At 42.5% G+C, this 22,993-nt stretch overlaps 1 protein-coding gene across 1 annotated transcript in view; it reads right to left on the bottom strand.

Moving 5' to 3' along the window:
• Positions 1-22,993, bottom strand: part of rgs3a (regulator of G protein signaling 3a) — a gene marked incomplete at its 5' end in the record, with an annotated part of 137,914 nt that overhangs the window by 105,461 nt on the left and 9,460 nt on the right. The window contains 2 exons of the mRNA XM_080018317.1: positions 760-821; positions 14,724-14,814. Of these exons, the coding sequence (XP_079874443.1) occupies positions 760-821; positions 14,724-14,814 (153 nt within the window). The remainder of the gene's footprint in view (positions 1-759; positions 822-14,723; positions 14,815-22,993) is intronic.

Genomic DNA, 22,993 nt, shown 5'->3' with positions numbered 1-22,993 from the left:
TGAAGAGCGGATCGCGTCGGCAATCACAGGAAAACCATGAAAAGGAAAGCCGGAGGACGGGCGAGCCGAGCGGCACGGAAAGGACTCGTGCTCCATAAAATAAATAACTTTGCAACTGGCAGCATGATGTACTGTAGCTCTCCATCTGTTATGACAAATTATCTTATTGTACCAAATGCAATTCACATGCGAGGAAGCATTTGCACAAACTTTCCTTTGGGGAAACAACATCATGTGCCACTCATTCTATTAGTTGCCATGGATGCGAAGAATGTGTGACATGGACTTCATAAATAAGCTATTGGAGACATGTTAGCAGTGTGTGTGTGTGTGTGTGTGTGTGTGTGTGCGCGCGCGCGCATCTATGTGTGTAGATGTGTGCATTTATCTTGTGTGTCTTGCGTGCAGCATGGCGGCATATGACACACGACCAGTCAAGCCCCAAATGTCTCATCGCGCAAATGGAAGAACAATGATGATGATCCTCAGAATGTGGGACAAATCCTTCCGGAACTCATCAACCCAAAGGGAAAAGGCGCGTTAGCCATTGATATTTCCTTTTTTTTCTTTTGCATATTTACTCTTGTATTCACCTTTTACTTTATCTTACCTACTACTCATTCTGTTAATGCAGACGACAATAAACACCTTGAACTGGCTGAACACTTAAACACAATGACAGCAGGGGGTCAAATCAGTGCGCCGTACACACCTATGCATTTCACAGAAGTCGCGGCGGCTCGACGGGAGGCTACTTACCGTTAAGCATTGCATATTCTCAGGGGTCTCAGGGGCAGCACCATGGTTCGACAGCACAGCCTCTGAAATATAGACAAACGAGTCACGGGCTGAGACAGTGCCTTTGGAGCACATCTCACCTCCTCACAGCGGTGTCCGCACCAAGAAGAAAAACACTCTCAACATCAATCAAAAAAAAAAAAAAATTGACCCTCAAAAAGTTCCCATAGACTCCATGGAAGTTCCTCGGACCGAGCGGATTTTTTTTGGGGGTTTTTTTATATAGATTTCAGAGGACGTTTAAAGAAGTAGGATGCAGACCAAGACAATTTTTGGGAGCGCTCCCTGTAGGAGGCGAGGATCTGACAAAACTAGCCCAGCGAGGAGTGGAACTGAGAGCAAGTTGGTGAGGGAGGGAGGGAGGGAGCGAGGGAGGGGTGTGTGTAAAAAAAAAAAAAAAAAAAGGAACTCCACTCACTCTATTATCCTTCCGTCTCAGGGCTCCTGTGAGGTTGCCATGGTTATGGGGACTCACCCCTGCCTCACAGTCCTTTTAACTATTGCTCATAAAGGCAGCATTCAGCTGTGGGGCACAATGCTGATCCCTCTCTATTTTTCCCCCTATTTCCCCCTCCGATTCTCTCCCTCTGTCTCTCTCTCCGTTCCCCCCCCCCCCTTCCTCTCTCTCCCTCTCTCTGCCCTGACCTCTTTCCCTTCAGAGTGTGGTATAGATGAGTGTTGCATTTTTCACTGAAATTCATAATCTGTGTTGCCGTCTCCCTCCCACTCTCTCTCTCTCTCAAACTTTGCGCAATCTCGTTTTCCGACCGCTCTTTCCTCTCGCGTTCTTGCCTTCCCTCTCTTCTGCGCTCTATACCTCCTTTAGCAACACCTTTCTGCCCCCCCCCCCCCCCCCCCCCATCTAAACGGAGCCCAGCCGAACCCGCCTTCTCTTAATCCCTCCATCCAGACTGCGGGGATATGGCTTTCTAAACCCTCGCGAGCCACTGGTAAGAGCGACCGCAAAAAAAAAAATGCGAAAGCATAATAAACCATGTGAGTGACCTTCGGTAAATCTCATGACATGCTGTCATAATTAGATTACACATGAATACACATGCACAAGGGCACAGTGATACACACACACACGCGCGCAGATACACACAAGCAAAGATAAACGGACGGGATGAGACCTGTAACATGGCACCCTCAGATTAAAATCCGCGGTATAAAAGGCTGTGTGGCACCAAAACCAATTTTTTTGGGGCACTTTTCGACTCTCCCTCCGTTAGACCGTTCGGTCTTGTGTAGCCCTCACATCACATGAAAGGCCATTCCCCCATCCTATAGTTTCAGTTGGCATAGAAACCTGGCTTAAAAAAAAACAAAAAAAAAAACCTGTGGGACATTTTGAATCTGAGACCTTGAGGGATCCAGAGAAAACAGGGCGGTGGGGGTGGTAACCTGGCTGGCCTCGAGCCCAGGAGAGGAGCCTTTTGTCCGGGCAAGAAATTAATCACACGGGGTACAAGGGTGGGAGACTCGGAACAGCTGGCAATAAGACGGATCCCGGAATGATTGACAGAAAAATGAGGGCGGGGGGAAGAGGAGGATGAGGCTGAGGATGAGGGGTGAGAAAGGAAGATGGGGCACATTGTGGGAAAAGCATACACGGGACAGTGACGGGGGGGAGAGCATAGCGAGAGAGAGAGAGAGAGAGAGAGAGAGAGAGCGGGGGAGGGTGAGAAAATGAAAGAGCCACAAGCGGTGAGCGAGTGGAAGAGGTGGGAGTAAAAAAGAAGCGGGTGGGGTGGGGGGTGGGGGGCTGGGGGTGTCAGCACGCCAGCTCGTCCTCCCACTGCTCCGTCACAATGCGAGAAGCCCCTCGCTTAGACATCCGACACACCGCTCCACCACTCCACCACTCCACCACTCCACTTGTCGCCCCGCCTTTTCACCTCCTTTCACCCTCAAACAAACAACCAACCACTCGATGGAGAGAGTGAAGAAGCCAATGAGGGGAGGAGAGGAACAGCGCCTGATAGCCCCCTCGGGAGCGTCGAGGTGATAATCGTCGCGGCGGGAGGCCGGCGCTGACGCCCGCCGTCCGACGGGCGGCCCGTCTGGGACGTGAAGTGGCAGTGGAGGCGGCGGCTCAAGCTGCCATCTGACGAGGGTCACACCCGCTGACACCTAACAAGCGTGGCGGAGAGTTCCGGGGCTGCCAGACTCTCCATCAACGGGAGTTTGTCTTAAAATTTTTTTTTTTTTTAAATAAATAAATAAATAAAGGGAGGAATTTGGCAAACAATCTGAGCTGAGCGTCGTCGGTCGTCTGCGTTTCCCAAAAGGAGATTGAGAACCGTCCATCTGCTCCGCACCGAGATTAAAAAGCGCGGCAGCGAAGGAGCAGGTCGAGGTCAACGCATTCAAAAGGGTCCTTTGAAGATGATGTGCAATATGTGAGGGATAATCACGTTTAACTCTGCTCTCTCTACTTCCTTCACCGTCTTGCGTCATCAAAGTTTGGCTTTTACAGAGGCCCCAAAAAGTATAAGGTAAAAAAATACAATTTAAAAAATCAAGCCCCCGAAGTCTATGTTTAGCTCATTAGGGGGGACTTAGCAAGCCATTTGAATGAGTGGTTCAAAGATTTTATGATTTTAAAGTAAGACAAATAAATTGAAAATAAATAGTCTTAATACACTGAAAAAAACTTTGAATTTGAGTCCTTGGATCAGTTTAATACTTTGATACGTTAAACCTGTATATTTGAAGTTTACCAACTTAAATCTAACTGGCACATTCATTTCTAAAATTTGAAGTTGAGAAAACCGACTGTAAGCGTTTTTGCTTGCATTTTTGCTTGTTGAGCAAATTTAAACTTTTTTTCGAGATGATCCACTCCCTAATTTGTTTAATCTAACGGTTTTAAATACACCACTTGGTCGGACTCTTCTCTCTTCTCAACCTTAAGGAAAACAAGAAAGCATCCCAGGCCAAACTCGCAATTAAACTCCAAAATTGGAAAGTATCTATTGGTCCATTCGTGGTATCCATAACTTGTTTTGTTGATGCTAAAATAAAAATACCAATGCAATTCTTGCGCATAGAAAGTGCATCTTCATATTTGGACGCTCTAAACATTAGCTGCATTGGCTCTGATACATTGTGCCAGTGAAACTAAATATTCTATATATATTTTAATTTTTTATTATTATATTGCGTCTAAGCATCGCGGCATTCAAAAGAAATAAACAAGAAGTGACTAGAACTAGAAAGAAACAAAGAAATACATCAGAAATTGAATAAGGAATTCTATCAAAACGTAAAAATAGAGTAAATGACTCAGCCGACCCTAGGGTTAGACCATTGGTATCATGTTGGTCTTTTTTGGTAGAGCTTAATTAAGTCTGGCTGATAGGAAAGAAGACGATAATAATATGTAAAGAAGAATGGATTCTGAAACAGAGACACTGAAAATTTAAATAGATGTATCAATGCGGGATAAATACAAATATCTATGCAAAACAGAGAGGCGCACAAATCCGACCGAATGAAACACACCAGTCAAAAAACAAACAAACAAATAAATCTAATGTAACTTGGCACCGGCGACCGGAGACACGCCGCGTCCCATCCATCCCATGATGCCGGCGTGATAACAAGGAGACGCTTGTGTTCGCCATTGACACGTTTAATTTCCTCTTCCCGTCCTGAGCGGAACCGTGCGGCCAAAAAGGATTACACCGCCTATCCGTCCACCAAAAACTGTGGCATCGGTGTCCTTGACGGGGATTTGGAGGGGATTTAAGGAGAATGACTGCAGAGATATGATGGCATCGGTTTTACAGTAGATCATTCGTTAAGTACTTCCTATCGAGCGTCCTGTGCCGTGTCGAGCGGCGTCTCAAATCCATCAAATTGGAGACTTCACTCATCATCAACTGACATCATCAATATATCTTAATCAAAAGACAATGAAATGTTTTTGCCAGTAAATCTAGATTAATTACCTACTAGAGAGTCAGACAAGTAATGACACCAATGAGATGTTAGTATTCTGAGAAAGTCAAACTTTTCAGGGAACTTGAAATTTAAATTATGTAACGATTTAGTGGGACTTCTACTTCCTACTGTAGATGGGGAAAGTCTAGGTTAGGAAAAGCCCTAATTTGAACCTTGGCAGGACCACAAACCCACCACATATGTTCAAGTGGAGATGGAGCCGAACGGCGAAGAAAAAAAGATTCCCGTGTGTGAATTTTTCGGAACTTTCTGAAAGTGAAAGTTAATAAACGCTCATTGAAAACTCTTCCGTAGAATTACTGCGCTGAAAGAAGATCCAGGTGGGGCTTCGGCAGTAATATCAACAATCCCATGACGCCAAATGTACCTTACATAAAAAAAAGAGAAAACTCCCACATCGTATAGATACGAACACACATAACTTAAAAAGGGAAATACCAAATAACTATCAATTGTGGTATCCATTGTCCATCCACTGTACAGTAGACGATGGATTTTTCGGATAGATCGAGTCGGATGGATGGATCAGATGGACCCTATAATGAGCAAACTACGAAGGGGGTTTTCAGGAAACCACTTTAACTCCACTACATTAAAAGAAGGGTGAGACGTTGATTGCCAAAGGTTGTTCATTAAATCCTTTGTAGTTTTTCCAGGCAGAATTAATCAAAGTGGCACTCATTCGGCAAAAACTGTTGTTGCTCAAAAACAAGAATAATTTTTTTTTTTTTTATTTGATGTAAAACTTCACAGTCACCGAGAAATATAAACGCATCCTTGAAATGATGTGTGTTTCTGCTATGACACCGAGCCGTCAAGCTGTGCAACGACAGGATGGTATAGCAGCGTGGGGAGCACAAAGTGCAGTAGGCGGCCGTGCAATTGCACAGATGAGAGTGTATGCAACTGGGTCAAATACTTCACTTCAGATCAAATGGATATAAGCCTAGGGTCAGTGTTACCCTTTGGAGCGAGCAGCCGGCATGTCTCCACCACATCCTCACCAAACCGCAGCATCGTATACAGTAAGGGACGGCATGGTAAAAGAGATGTGCATAAACCCAGGGACAAAACAAAAACAACGAAACAAGACAAAAACAAGACAGGACAAAAACAAGACGAGACATAGACAGATCACATCAGGTGCATTTACCAGAAGCAACTGCCAGGGATGTCTTGCCATCGAGTGTAATTTAATGCTGCAGTTCTGTCACGTGTCACAACCCCTCTATATCATTTTAACCTGCTGGTTAAAAAGCATGCAAACTGGGAGACAGCATTGTACTGTGTGTATGTGTGTGTTTGTTTTACTATTTTGTGGTTTAGAAGTGCACCAGGAACATGGCTCCCCACTGAATTTTGAGCTGCTTTCACAAATGCACTGCAACCCTGAAATTATCCGGACATTACCCGGAAGAGCTGTATGTGTGAACGCAAATGTCTGAATCATTTGCACCGGACTCCGCCCCTCGAAAAAAACTAATGGAGTATGTCCAGGTAGTGTAAACGCCTCTGACACCTGATTTTCCGAACATTGTCTGGAGTGCGTGTGTGAAAGCAGCATGTATTTACTTGGTCCTCACTTTGATACCAGTACAAGAATGTGTGTGTTTGTGCCCTGACGTGTCTATAATTGACAACATGCCTCATAGCAGCGCTTGTCAACGCAGGTCAAGCGCTTAATGAGTAAAATACTTTCTTATGCCCGCTGCCTTACATCATGATATAGCTATGTTCAACAGCACACACACACATGAACTCTTCCTCACTCGGCTTACAATTTTTTTTAAACAGCACAGACAAGGGTAGAGATACAGAGGCAAAATATATTTAGGCATGTACATTATGGGTGAAGACATATAATGACGCACATTATCCCCCAAATCAGGAAACCTGAAATAATCCAGTTAGCCCAACGACTAAGAAATAACCATTTATCGGGGACATTTGCAACTCTGTGCAATAAAAGCAAAAGATCTAAACCTAAAACCAGATGTCTTTATACTCCCTAAAAGAGCTTGAATTGTTTGAAGGAAAGAAAGTGGTCAGCTTTTTCAGATGTTATTGATCCAGCCGATGTGCAGTCCTGCATGAAGCGCGGCTATTCATTTTTTATTCTTTGTATCATTTTGCTCGCTGTGATCCCTTGATGTCTTTCTTTGTACGAACGTTTATGGCAGCTGTAGCGCATTGATTCTTTTCAGGATACTGGTGGGGTTCGAATCAGCTTAGTTTATGAGTCTAAAATCAATAAATGAATGGATCATTTTGTAATAAAAAGAAATATTTGTGCAACATCAACATCAACTGGGTGTTTAGCAGATGAATTTGAAAACACACTTGTCAATAACACTAAATTCCCTGACCTGTTTACCTTTTGTTTACATTCTGTACCTATTAAATGACAGCGTACTAGGCCATCTAGTTTACGTATAAACGTTTTTTATCTCAAAGAGTTCAACTCTGTCCTGATTTTTGTTTTCAATTTTGTGATGTTTTCATGTTCTTTCACGGTTTGATGAAGACACATCCACTCAATGTATCCTCAGAAATATTGTCTCTCTTTTTTTAGTGTTTTACATTTTAGGTATATTTTTGTTCTGCCCTTGCGGGAAGGGTTTTCAGATTTGTTTAGCACAATAGAAAGTGACATCTAAGGGAGACCCGGGATGGTTGGCACACTTTTCATTCTCTGCCGCATTTCTCTGGCATAATTTATGTTGGAGTATTCTAACCAACAGCAAATGAAAGGTTACGGTCTCAGCTCTAAAAAAATATGTTTTAATGTACACAAATGTTTTCCAAATTTAGGTGATTTGTGATTAAAGTCATGTTGTCCATTTGTGCCAACCGGCCCCATCAGGAGGTTGGTTGGCACGGATTATGGGCCTGGTTGGCACAATGTTTAAAGGCCATCATAGTCACAAAAAAAAAAAAAAGAAACAATATGAACATTTAATTCAAACAAGAACCAGAAAACATGAACTTTTAATAGAATATCTGCCCATTTTTAAAACCAAATAATATTTTTTAAGCAATTCATCAAAATATAACATTACCAGTAACAAGTTCATGAACAAGAAAACTAACTTTGTTGTGCCAACCAAACCCACATTTGACCCAACTTTGTGATGATGTGAGGCAGCCACCATCACGCATCAAAGACTTTCCTATCTTATATCAAAATGTAGTTGTCTATTAACTAGAAGTAAAAACTTTCCAATATCTCTATCGAACACTTTTTATAATACGTTTAGTCCACAGACCAGTTTTCTACTTTCGATACTATAAAAGCTAAACTTTGCCCTCACCGAATACTTTCAGATGTTTTAACATAGTCGATGGGTGCGGGTCAAGAAAGCAACCATTCTGATGTTACGCTTTTGCTTCTGCGACCAGAAAATAGCTGTGTGCCAACCAACCCCAGTTGCCAGCCAACCCCGGTCTCCCCTAAGCAATGTTAGGTGAAAACATAATGTTATGTCCGCTGTGGTGTGGAGATGGTGTGGTTTGAGTAGCCACAATGGATGTGGATCTAGGTGATTGGGATCAGAGTGGCTGCATACCTGTTGCTTGTTGGTGGGTCTAACGAGCAACAGGTAAAACCCCCAATCCCCACACACACACACAGGAGAGGAGCCCTTGTCATGACACAAGCTATCTGCTCCTGGGCTAATTCCAGCTGGCCCACTCTGGACAATAAACTGGTGTTTACAACCCCGTCGTCTGTGTCTCTGTGCCGGTGGTCGCTGAACACGTCACTTTGGTGGCGAGCTATAGGCGAAACTGCCACATCCACTAATTTCTCAAAGTGACCAAATCAGACATTCGGCTTGAAATATATGAGTAATTAATCATCGTATCAAGTGCGTCAGATGGCCTATCTGTATTTCCTCAAGTCAAATAATTTCAAGGCTATTTGCAGGGAGTGATTGACGAAGTTTTGCCTTTCTCCGTCATTATCTATCCAGATATTATCAGAATCTGGGTACATTTACATACATATACTTAGTATTTGTCATGGTGAGGTTTGGTGAGTTACACTGCAGACGATCAGCATTGAAGAAAAACTTTAACAGTTTGAAAAAATGCAGAAAATAAAATGGAATAAAACGTGAAGTTAAAATAAAGAATGCTCATAAAAATTGTCAAGTATATACAAATACCCTACAAATATTTACTTACAGTAATCCCCTCCACTATTTTAGTTATATTATTTATTCACAGAGCATTTAACCTGCGTTAGAATTTCCTTCAAAACAGGTGGTTGTTATAGTTAAATGATGTGTGTGAAATGATGAATGACAAATGAAATAAATGAACGTATGAAAGGACTTGTTTGTCTGCACAATACCAAACACCTTATTGTTCTGACGAGAAACACGTGTTTTTTGCCGGGGCGATGCCGTCCGACTGGCTGGAACACAAAGACGTCCTGCACTGAGGGCCGGGGTCAGCGCTTTGACCTCAAGGCGGCTTCATGTCGGACAGAACTGTGAGAACTGGGAGCCCCATGAGAGAACGTTCCAGATCGACCCTTGTGTTCAAGGTTTTGTGTAAATCCCCGTTGGCCTCTTAGATGGTCATTTACGAAAAAACTCTAAATGATGTATTTACTGCAGGTTGCATATTGCATCGGTACTAAATTGATATTGTTAATGTGTTAATTAAACAGGGAAAAAAATACACCATTTTGTGCCATTCAGTAGTTACCAACAAAACTCTTGGTATGTGCCGGTAGAGGATTATTGTATCACTTGTTTCATTATGTTTCTTGAACAAAATGTGCACTAAAACAGATGGGGCTAATACTGTTTTTTAATTAATCTGTGATGAAAAGGATTTCTAACACATATACAGAACACATCCATCTTTAAAGCATCTGGACTAATTTGCTTTAATCTGATAGACAGACAGACAGACAGACAGACAGACAGACAGACAGACAGACAGATAGACAGATAGATAGATAGATAGATAGATAGATAGATAGATAGATAGATAGATAGATAGATAGATAGATAGATAGATAGATAGATAGATAGATAGATAGATAGATAGATAGATAGATAGATAGATAGATAGATAGATAGATAGATAGATAGATAGATAGATAGATAGTTTAATCCCTGAATAAGCTGCACATCCTTGAATTCATTATTCACTGAAAAAAAAACAATTATTTTGAAAATCACCTGAACATGTATTTAAAAACACCTAACTGAATGTAAATTAAATATTACTATCAGACATTCGCAATTAATGACGAAAATGTGGTATTCGGGGTACAATCCTTAAGCATTCAGGAACACTGCGTGGCTGCCAAGCACAGAGGGAGCCCTTCTGTGTGTAACGAAATGCTCTTTTAAAGGCCCGTGGCCGGTGTTATGTCCAAATGTTAGTTTAGGTAAAGAGCCTTTTCATATTCCAGTTGCGTAAGAGGTTGGAGCCTGAAGACGAACGAGAAGAAGAGAGGGAGAGACAACGAGGGGCTAAGTCTTCAATTCGATAAAAATGTGAAGGTATAAAATACGGGGGATTCATGGGATTCATTGCAGAGAAAACAGAGGCCGATGGAAAGAGAGAAAGACAGGAAAATAATGGATGACGGACAAATCAAAACATCTGCACGTCCAAAGGGATGATGGAGGGAAAGGAAATTTTGGTCTCTCCCCTGCACGCCCCAGTGCAGTAGAGCCTCCGTGCATGGCCTACATTCTTCCAGCTACACAACATACAATTATACAAACACACACACACACACACACACACACACACACACACACACACACAGTCATGGATCAGATTAGACAGTAGTGGGCCAGTACAGCCACTGGGAAACAAAACAAAATGAATCCAGGGGGCGCAGCAAAGCAAGAGTGCGAGATCTTTGATCTCGATCTTGCTTATACATCTTGAAAGTGAGTTATCACCCGCCGCACCTCCAATATGTCTTGTTAAAGCGTGTTGAAAAACCACTGGTACAAGAAGGACCGGCGTGGCATTTTTTATTTCTCTAATACATGCGCTTTGGAAGCCTTCATTCAGGGTCGCCCTCATGCCATCGTAAGGGGTTTCCCATTGGCCGATTCTTGTCCAATCTGCTACCTTTGCCCCACTTTCACGCAGATGACCTTTTTTTTTTTTTTTTTGTTTTTAACAAAGTCGTCTCTGAAGCTGGTAGGAAAGTTTGATGGTGAATATCACCCTGTTTCAGCGAATCAGTGTGAATTAGACAGGGTTCACTAATGTTTAATGGCCGGATCTCCAATCTCAGAGGCTGGACCGGGGCTGTGTTAATTAAACATGACAGATGAGGGTAATAGAGCAGGGCCGGGGGAGGGACGACTGTCTATAGAGTGTGAGTGTGTGCGTGTGCGTGTGTGTGTGTGTGTGTGTGCGCGCGCGTGCCTGTGCGTGTGTGTGTGCGCGCATGTGTATGTATGTGTTTGTGTGTGTGTGTGCACGCGTGCGTGTGTGTGTGTCTGTGTGTGTGTGTGTGCACGCGCGTGGCGTGTGTGTAGAGGGGTCTTAAGTAATCCATTGAATACGTAATTTAAGCTCTTCAGAGGGTCTTTCTTCGCGACAGGGTCACCAACGTCATCACAACACGCACTCACATGGGGGAAGAACCGGTACCAAAAAAGACAATCCTTCTAATACGACAGCGACTGCTGCCAAATACAGTTATGAAAAACAGATGAAACCGTTTGAGAGATACAAAACACAGATACATAATAGATCCAGAACAGCAGTTGTCATTTGTAGTGAATGGCACAAACACGCGGCATTGTGAAGGACAAGTTCAGGAACACAAAAGCACAGAATCCCAGATCTATATGTAATATAGGACTTTTCAAGCACTTCAGCGCAAAAGAGTTCCAAGGTTTTCCAGTACTTAAATCTCTGAGGACATATTATTCCAAGCACTTCATGCACCTCAAGGAACCTGGTAGGAACCCTGTCTATAATAACATACACGCAATACGTAAGTGAGTAGAGGGTGAAAAATAAAGAGGCACATGGTACTCACCTAATCTAGGCTGCCTCTATAGCTGGCAATCAGTAGCATAACTCCAACACACACACCACCACCACCACCGCCTCCACCACCACCACCACCACCACCAGCGCAAAAACTAGAAGTGGCCACACACATAAGTCAGAAGCGAAGAACGGACAGATTCGAAGACATGGAGAGAAGAACACGCTCTAAAATGAGTGTGTATGAGTGCGTGTGTGTGGGTGTGGGTGTGCGTGTGTGTGTGTGTGTGTGTATGCGTGTGTGTGTGTGTGTGTGTGTTGGGTGAGTATATGTCTGTATGTGAGAGCCGGCGAATGGCATGGACGAGTTCTTACTCTCGGGCAGCGGTGACGCGTCAGGGTTTTTGTCCAGACCCCTCCCTCTCTCCCTCCCTCCCCCCCCCCCCCACGCCCCCCTCTCTCTCTCGCCCTGTTGTTCGCTCAACCAATCCCTCGTTCTCTTAATCCTCTGCTTCTCCCAACCACCCCCAGTCACCCTACCTCTTGACCCTGGAAAAGCTAAGCCTTTTGAGCTACCAGCCACGAGCCGGGCGCACAGCGCTCAAATGCATAGAGACAGTCACACGCACACACACACACTCACATAAATAAACATCTGTTTACAAGTTCCGCTCGCGACACACACACACACACTAAAAGGGACCATCCACACTTCCGACACTGATTATTCACGTACCTTTTTTACATTCCTGCTCTTTCCCAGATCTTACAGCGAGCTCTTTCCTTTTACGGTTTTGATTATTTATGCCTTTGGACCACCGCTATCTGCAACTTTAATGGTTTGCTTAATGGCACTCTCATTGCCGTTGTTCCCTCTAGAAAAAGCGGATACATTTGGATAAAAACTGGAACAATCTAACTATACAGCATAATGTGTTATTTCACAGTGTTCGCAGTTTAACGATATGATGTTCTCTTTCATTGTGAACAGTGTAACTATATATGATTGTTCCACAGTGAACAATTTAACTGCCTTAACTAATATACATTTAACTACCTATTTCCGCAAATAGTGACCGGGGCCTTTATTTACATCAACTGCAGAGGGTACCAGGCCTTTATTGGGAGCAGGCTTATAGAGGCAGGCTTTCATATCTCAAACCAAATCAATCCAAAACTCGCTCTTTGGGTTTTAAATCAAACTTCTGTCTGGGTGCCATGCGCCTCAAAACAAATACATCTAAAATAAAACACACTGTTTTTATTTCAAGAGATCTCTTTGTCGTTCCTCAGCACTCGCATTATTCGTTTGGCCGGAGACCCGGGAACGGCCGGAGCGCACAGTGGACCGGAGTTCGCTCTCTCTCTCCATCACACAATCCACAGTCCTGATCCCAGGTGGAAACGTCCCTTAGTTGGCTTTAAAATGTTTGTTTCATACAAACAGAAACTAACGAAAACAAATGGATCTAAAATAAAAGCACGGGAAAACTGGTGCGGAAACGGCCAGCACAGAACGCCGCTGTCTGGAGGAGAGAGAAAAAACTCCATTCTCCATCCAATTCTCCTAGTTAGGTTTACATTTAACACAATGAGTACTCCAGAACAACAATGAGTTGAAAATAGCATGATTATATTGTTGAATTTATCAATATGAAGAAGTGGAAATGTAGACTATGCTTAACTGGCATGCACATAATATAACAGACACCGCAAGTTTAACCATCCTTGGTTTTTCCCAGAGTCTTTGAGACCGGACTTTATTTGTTTGTGTCTACCATGCCCCCGGCATTTATTAGGGGCTCGGTTTTTATTACCGGTACCTAGTATATTTGCATTGTTTCACAATGAACAGTTTAACTATAGAGCCATCAGCCACAACATTAAAACCACCATTAATAACTACCAATATTGTGTAGGTTCCAGGCCATGTTCCACATAATGTAGAAGAAAACATCATTCATCAGACCAGGCCACCTTTCCTTCACTGCTAAATGGTCCAGTTGTGACGCTCACGTGCCAATTGTAGGCACTTTCAGTGGTGGCTAGCGGTCATCATGGTCACTCTGACTGGCCTGCAGCTACACAGCCCCATACGCAGCAAGCTGTGATGCACTGTGTGTTCTGACACCTTTCTATCATAGCAGCATTGACTTTTTCACCAATTTGTGCTTCTCTGGGATCAGCCCAGACGGGCTGGACTTCGCTCCCCACGTGCATTTATGAGCCAATGGACGCCAATGACAATGTCGCCGGTTCACGGGTTGTCCTTCCTTGGACCACTTTCGGTAGATACTAGCCACTGCATACCGGGAACACCCCACAAGACCTGTCGTTTTGGAGATGCTCTGACCCAGTCGTCTAGCCATCACAATTTGGCCCTTGTCAAAGTGGCTCAGATCCTTACGCTTGACCATTTTCCTGCTTCCAACACATCAACTTCAACAACTGACTGTTCACTTGCTGTCTAATACATCCCACCCCTTGACAGGTGCCATTGGTACGAGATGATCCATGTTTTTCAGTTCACCTGTCAGTGGTTTTAATGTTGTTGCTGATCGGTGTATGACATGTTGTATCATAGTGAACAGTTTGATTATATAACATGTTGTATCATAGTCAACAGTATAACTATATAACATGTTGTTTCACAGTGAACAGTAGAGCTACATAACATGTATCACAGTGAACAGTATAACTATATAACATTTTTTCACAGAGAACAGTATAACTATATAACATATTTTCACAGAGAACAGTATAACTAAATAATACATTGTTTCACAGTGAACAGTATTACTATATATCATGTTGTTTCACAGTGAAAAGTATAAGTATATAACAAGTTTCATTGTGAACAGTATAGCGATATAATATTTTGTATCACTGTGAACAGAAAACTGGAACTATATCATATGTTCTTTCACGGAGAACATTATAACTACATACTCCCACACCACATACGTACTCACCAGTTAAGTTGACAGATTGTTGTGTAGGTACCTTTAGGTGCTTCTTCTTGCCCAGCTTCTCACCCAGTAGATAGTACCAACCTTGCACCTCCTACAACTCAAACATAGTAACATATACTGTAAGTAGCCTGTCTTTCAGTGTCTGGCAACATTTTGTTTTATTTTGTATGGAAATGTTTATGTGTTTGTTGTGTGTGTGTGTGTGTGTGTGTGTGTGTGTGTGTGTGTGTGTGTGTGTGTGTGTGTGTGTCTGAAGTCGCCAGATGCATTCAGGCTCACGGAATACGAATAATAAGAAGGAAATGCTTCTCCGTATAAGCCCGCAAACAAGTTCTGCAGAAACGTATAAACACACACACGACACAGACACATACAAACACAAACACACAATCAAAGGCACACACTGACCGAGGTTGCTTGTTCCTCCAGGGCTACAAAACACACACACACACACACACACACACACACACACACTCACGCACGTGCGCACGCACAACTCACAAAGGTTTAGCTCATTCCAGCTGATGCATCCAGTTCTGACTTATGAGCCAGATGGTGAGTGTGTGTGTGTGTGTGTGTGTGTGTGTGTATGTGTGTGTGTGTGTGTGTGTGTGTGTGTGTGTGTGTGTGTGTGTGTGTGTGTGTGTGCGTGTGTGTGTGTGTGTAAGAGAGAGCGTATGTGTGTGGTGTGTGATTGGACACTGTATTTGTGTGTTGCATAAACCATGCAGTGAGAACGGGGGTCTGACTCTTAATCCTGATGGTGTGCACACATATCTCTCCATCCAGGACATGATGAGCCATGAAATGTTCTCTCCGTCACACTCACACTTTCATTATTTTACATGACAAAAACAAACGCACGCACGCACACGCACACGCACACGCACACACACACACACACACACACACACACACACACACACACACACACACACACACACACACACACCTTCACCCTCCTCTGCCCTCTAGAAACCCCTTTACAAGTTGAACAAACATCTCCCTCCCCCACCCGAGTCGGCGGCCAGCTCCGCTTTTGTGCCAAATAATGTGACGCTGTGGACAGTGACAATGACTGCCATTTTAAAAGCATCTTATGCGAAAGGACAGTTTTCTGCAGGCTGTGGAACAGGAGGGTAGGGGGAGTACGGAGAGAGAGCGAGAGCACGACATACTGTAGTTTGGGGGACAGATAGATAGATAAATAGATAGATAGATAGATAGATAGATAGATAGATAGATAGATAGATAGATAGATAGATAGATAGATAGATAGACAGATAGACAGATAGACAGATAGATAGATAGATAGATAGATAGATAGATAGATAGATAGATAGATAGATAGATAGACAGATAGATAGATAGATAGATAGAAAATATATATACATATATATAAATATAATGTAATTTATAAATATAAGTGACCCAAAAAATAAAAAAATACAATATACAACAACTAATGAATTAAAGCTAGCGGTCAACCAGATAGCTGAACCTAAGATGACAAAAACATTTTTACTGATGTACAATAAACCTACTGCCAAAAACATGGGCGGTGGACAAAACCAACAGTAAACACAAATAAACCTCAAAAATGAACAGTAAGCATTTCTGCCCCTGAACACAGTGGAGAAAATGTAGTCAAGAGGAGGACGGGGGCGGAAGCAGGGGGAATAAAACATAATTCGAGGGAGAGAGGAGAGGAGAGTGAGAGAGAGAGAGAGAGAGAGAGAGAGAGAGAGAGCAAGAGAAAGAGAGTGAGAGAGGGAGAGGGAGGGAGAGAGAGAGAGAGAGAGAGTGAGAGAGTGAGAGAGAGATGGAAGGAGAGGGTGGTGAAACGGAGGGAAGTTAACACGGGGAAAACATTAAGAGGTGGAAGAGCGCGCGCAAATGATGTGATCCGACAAGAAGGAAAATCAGGTAGCACAAATAACACCACAAGGCCAGTGTGAGGGGGGAGAGAGAGAGAGAGAGAGGCATCACCCGGGAAGAGTGGTAAAAAACACAAACGAGGATGTCGAGAGATGGAGGGCGGAGGCGACGGTGATGAAGAGACATTATTCCCTCTGATTCAACGCTTAATCTCCCTCATTAGCAAATGAACCCAATTAAATATCGATTCAGACAAATGCGAGAGGAAAGCATCCATAATCCTGTCTGAAATAAGGCATCATTTATGTTTTTGTATGGAAATACCCGTTTTTTTCATATTAGTAATATTAATGTCTTGTTTGCAGGCTGCTGATGAAGGTGATCTATAGACTGTCTGTAAATGTAGACCACTGTGATGAAGAACAGAGAAATAGGTATTGTTTTGTATTGATTAGAAACGTACAGTATATGTTTAATGGTATTATATTATAGTACACTCACATTGTGTTATGGTCTATTTGATGAAGCCCCTCACTCCTTTATGGCATATTTATGGAATTTATTCCAACCAGCTTCTGTGAGTGACTTTTTGCGCCTGGATGAACCCATATCTGGATGAACCCATATCCCGATAAAGTACATTTGGAAAGAAAAAGATTCTTAAGTCAAGGACTTTCGGTCCAGTGCTGTCAGGGTTGTAGCAACAGGAAAGATATTTCCAAGGCTCTTCATGCTGCGTTTATGTGGGAAGAGTGGCCATCAGCTCCATGAAACTCTGGGACCTTCATTTGATATAGATACTTTATTTCCAAATGTTTTAATAATGAAGGGAGTTTGTAGTGTATTGCATTTGTAGTGTATTGCATATTTGTATTGCATTGCAATACAAATGTGCAATACACTACAAATGTGTGTACAACTATATACAAATGTGATTGCAAGGAGAAATGTACGGGTGTCACGCTAAAGACGGAGAAGTTGGACCATAGAGCATCCAAATGAAAGTCAGGCAACAGCGATCCATTGTGGAATTTTTCAGACCATAGAGCAAAAGGTGCGGTTTGCATGCATGTTGGAAAATGTGGTAGGAAAATGGTGGTAGGATTTTCAGAACTGTTTTGAAGACATTGAACTATGGGATTCCAAGGAATCGAAAAAAAAGTTGGTTTGGTTGTAATTGGACAAATGGCCTAGGAGATGTCAAAAGTTGGGCTTTTATAAAATAAAAAAGGAAGAAAATCTGATTGGGTGACGTCAACGTATGACTTTGGCCTGATGGTGGCGCTAGATATATTCTATAGTCTGATTGGTCGAAGATTTTAGATCATCATTGGGCAAAAATTGCAAAGAAAAACCATGGATTTGAAGTTATAATGTGACTTGATTTGTGTTCTATGAGATAGGTCAGTTCTAAATAACAGTTCCAAATAGCTGAGCTAACAATCCAAATTTTGTTTAGGACTGTTAATGATCTACAATTGGAAAATTCAGTTTAATAGATTACTTGTCTATATTGTAATGCAGACAGCATTTATGGAACTTTACATTCATTTGTCATTAGAATTATTACAGAAGAACTTGTCAATACTACAAACACTTTCCGCCTTTTCATCAAAGTTTATGAAATTTAGCTGTCGGAAAATGTTCAAACATGATATGTTTATATATATATATATATATATATATATATTATATTCTTTATACAAGTTTATAAAAAAACACTTATTTTTTTTCAATTTTCAATGTTATAGCTTACCATGTTGTGTCTTAGTACATGTGCAGTCTCGGTGGCGGATGTATGTACGTAGGTTTACGTATTAACAGAGATTTACGATAGCAGTCGAATTTATGTAATTTTAACTTTTTTCCTTGGATTACATTTTCAAGGAGTTACGTTTACCTGAAATACAAAAACATTGTGGTATTTTATTATTGTGATCCAAATACAGATTTTTCCTGAAGTGAAGACAATGGTTGTTTTATTCTTAAATTTTTCAGAAGAAAGCTGGAAATATAGTGACGACTATGTTTGACTACAGTTCTATTAAGACCGTGGTAAAGTACGTGAAATCTAACCTAGACTTCATGTGACATGTTGTAACGCTCATTTGTCGCCTGGAAGACGGCAACCTTCACCGACACCATCCTCCGCGCAGAACACGCCTATGAGACACGCCAAAGGGACAAAAGCCGCAGACAAGATCAACAGAAACAACGTGAGTCCCAGACCCAGATGACCATGCTCGCTCAGCCCATCACTCAAGGTCAGCAAGGTCCATCACGGCCTCAGCAAAACACCTCAGGCCAGACCCAACGAGGCGGAGGATTCCGCGGGAGCTGGCCTAATCGCCGAGGCGGTCCCAACACAGGCCCCAACACCTGCTACCACTGCGGCCAGGTAGGACACTGGGTCCGCGACTGTTCCATGCAGCCACGGAGACAACCACAGGGCAACTGGGGTCAAACCGGGGAATCAGGACAATATCAGAGTTGTCGCTGGGAGGAGGGGACCCCAGGGGATGACCCAAGCCATGGCTCTGCACACCCTGATCAGGTGACACATACACATACACACACAAATGCACATATCTGTATATACATAGGCATATTCCTTCTATCTATTCCATTTTATTTCAATTTATCTTTATTGTATTTTATTCTATATATTTTTATCTTATTCTATAAGTATTCCACTTACTGTATTACGTTTTAGGAGTCAGTTAGTCGGTCTATTTGAAAGGAATTTTCTACTTTTTATTTTATTTTTTATTTTTTCCTAGGACATATTGTGCGCTATCACCGGGTGCGTTGCATTACATTTCACTGCATAAATGTATGAAAGTATGTATATGTATGTGACAAATAAAAAATCTTGAATCTTGAAACAAATGTGAATATTGTGAATCGCACCCACACACACTCAATTACACCCGATGATGAAAATAAATGCTCTTTATAAATAAGGTGTAACTTGACATGACACATCGTTGTTTCACATACCATATTTGCATCTTTATTTTGTCATAATTACTAGTATTTCATACGTTTGTGTCTTTCACTAATTTCTTTATCTTGTTGCTCTGGAGCCATCTTGCACGCACTGATCGAGGCCTGCAATCCTCTGATTCAAAGTCATACATGCCCTGCAGACACTCCACCTAATAATGGGTCTTAATGATTGAGAAGATGGCGCAAGTACATAGAGCTCCTCCTGTAACTTGATCTGAGCGCTATTTAATAGTGGACAGCTCATGCAGGGCCATTGAGTGGCTGTGGTTTCAAACTTGTGGTGTTCTGTTGTGCTGTGTGTTGGAATGTGTGTGTGCAGTGTTGTATGAATCATTGTCGTGTTTTGTGTGTAAACGGAATCTGTGAGAGGATGAAGGTCAATAGGGCCGTAGGAACTAAGGTGAGCAGAGCTATTTTGAAAATCCGTATTAGTGTTGACTGTCTGGGATGTGGTAAGACTTTGGTAGTTGTACAATGTGTGTTTCCTCCTTGTGTGCACTGTATTTTGTGTTGCAACATTGTTTCTGAAAATGATGTCGTTTGAGTGCTGTTGGGATAAAGACGACGGAAATATCATTGCATTGTGAGGGAGATGAAAGGATACGGAAAAGTGGATGAGAAAAGGACTGTTAAAAGTCAAGGACAGAGATAGGAGGAAGTGAGCGGCTAGAGGGTTGGAGCATACTAAGAGAAGTTTTTTGGAAGAGATTCCAACTGCATGCTCTTTGCTGATGAGGCGTGTGTGTGTGTGTGTGTGTGTGTGTGTGTGTGTGTGTGTGTGTGTGTGTGTGTGTGTGTGTGTGTGTGTGTGTGTGTGTGTGTGTGTGTGTGTGTGTGTGTGTGTATGTGTGTGTGACTAACCCCGCCCAGGATCCACAGCTTGGCCACCACACAGCGAGATTATAATTAAAACACTGACTTCCACCCGCTCCAAGCTACGCACATTTAGCATAAGATAATAGTGCTGATTATTAACTTAAACCCAACCACGACTGAACCCAACTGACCCCAACGGAACCAACTGAACCACCAGAACTGTCTCGCCCGCTCACCAACATCCCTGCCAACCTGTCGACAAAACGACACCAACGCCGTCAGCTCTGCATCCACGAGGAAGCCAACGCCACTGCCAAAAGCGAAGTACTTGCACCCAGTGATTACACCCAGCAGAAACCGTGAGCCGGCAAAGCACATGGCACCCATTTGAGCCATTTAAACGACTCTGCGGAGTCAGAGGGATCCCAGCATTCATACTAATCACAACATTATTGATAACACTCCCGATACCGTGGCATCATGCTCAACCGCTAAAAGATAATGGGGTCGTCAAACCTACGACCCCACAACCAATGGAGTACACATGGCCACATCGCCGTACGTCTGGGACTACATGATACACTGCACCCATGTCAACTGAAAATAACACAATCTGTAAACGCCCCCGGTGTCTACATAGATGCCTTCAGAGTTCCAAGGGGGGTCCCTGGTGAACAACTGACAAAAATGTAATTTGGGTGAACTACATGTATTTTAACACTTTGCCAATGACATGTTTCAATTGTTTGAGGGCCTCGGCGAGCAGCTAGACGCAACTTCCCGAGTGGCCTGGTAAAATCGTTTGGCCTTAGACATGATCCTAGCCAAACAGCAAGACGTATGTGCTATGTTTGGTTATAAATGTTGTATGTGCCCCCTAACAACACGGGCCCAGATGGAAAATTCACCATTGCATTGGCCAAACTTAAAAACCTTGGGAAAGAGTTAAAGGACAATGCTGACAATGGGCAGTGGAATACTGCCTGGCTGGACAAAATGTTCGGCAAATGGGGAGTCCTACTATCCAAAGCCCGTGTAAGAATGCTTGTAATTTGCATCATTCTGATGTTCATCGGATGTTGTGTGGTTTTGGGATGTGTTTTTCATTTTGTTATACATTACTGCATTTCGTTATTATTCGTTTTATTCTGCGTTTCTTTAAAGCCTCTTTTATTCAGTACATTGTGTCGAGATGTTCGAGCTTCAAGGGGGGGTGTGATGGTGAGTCTCAGAATGGTTGACCAAAGAACTCCTTCACAGAGCTTGTTAGGAGCTTCGAAACACCCGCCCTTCAGAATATTTGACAAGCTTGCTCTGATCATCCGACTTTAAAGGCTGTGGGGGTGCAGCAAATGGCATTTTTGGCGCAACCTGAATCTTCCTCTTTGCTTCCCTCCTTAGATACGCCCTCACCCCTGGCCGAGCTGGAAATGGAGATCTGGCTGTGGATGAGAGTTAGATGTAGAGGTGGTGAAGAACTCAACATCCTGCTGGATGGCCCTTGGACCACACGCCCCTCCAGTCCGATCCCCCTCTAGCCTGGCCACTCCCCAACCTGTTATATGGTCATCTCTTTCCTTCGCCCCTCTATCAAAAGGTCTTCCTGGGTTTCCCACTGGGTTTTTATGTCAAGGGCTAGGTTTTTTCTGATAACCATATACTATGTGTTATTTGTAGGCATACCATATATTTCTTGTGTAAGGATCATTTATTCTATTGCATTTGTTCCCACTTTATTCTTAGTATACTGTACATGTACATGTACCTATTGTTGTTGGTTTGGTTTGATGTTTATTTTTGTGTTGTTTTTGTTTTGTTTTTTTAGTTTTGGATTTGTGTTTTGAGGTTGGTGGTTGGTTTGTTTTCTGTTGTGATGTGCTTTACACATGTATTTTGTTCCCTGTGTGTTTCATTTTCAGCCTTCTATTTTGATGTTTTAAATTTCATGTTTTAGTATTTACATTTTACATAGTTATGTATTATCCTGATGTTTATATGATTAAAAGGGTGGAATGAAACAATATACCTAAATCTATGTAATCACATAAACATATATGCACACACATAATGAAGAACACAACCTTATGTAACCTCAGTTATATATCTTTATTTCAGCACACAAGCTCAATTCTCTCACATACTTCTTCGGTTGTGTTCAACCTTGGAAGTTTGCCTTATTTCGAGCGCGTATAAATCTGTGACGTCAAACAGACCATTTATTATTTCTGACTCCCCAAAATAAACTGTTCGTCTCAGAGAGCTACTCTGGAGCACATCTCTGATCTGACCCTTGTACAAACTAAAACCAGCATCTGACTGCCTCTTTTTTTTTTTTTTTTTTTTAAACCACCGACTCACAAACTACAGATTAAAGCGATCCTTTCATTTCTGTTACAATTTCTGTGACAAATCTGTGTCACCTCAATTTCTGTGGCATCTATATTCCAACGCCTCGCTGGATTTTGAATGCATCACTCAGTCGCAAATTTCCATGGATTAGATTGGTCACAAGTTTTTGTGGATTACTTTTTTGCGTATTTTCATTAATTCGGCAAAGTAATGGGGAC

Source organism: Zeus faber, assembly GCF_960531495.2.
Source record: "Zeus faber genome assembly, chromosome: 17".
Lineage (NCBI taxonomy): Eukaryota > Metazoa > Chordata > Actinopteri > Zeiformes > Zeidae > Zeus > Zeus faber.
Note: the sequence above shows the minus strand (reverse complement) of the source record. Positions and strands in the feature narration are given on the sequence as shown.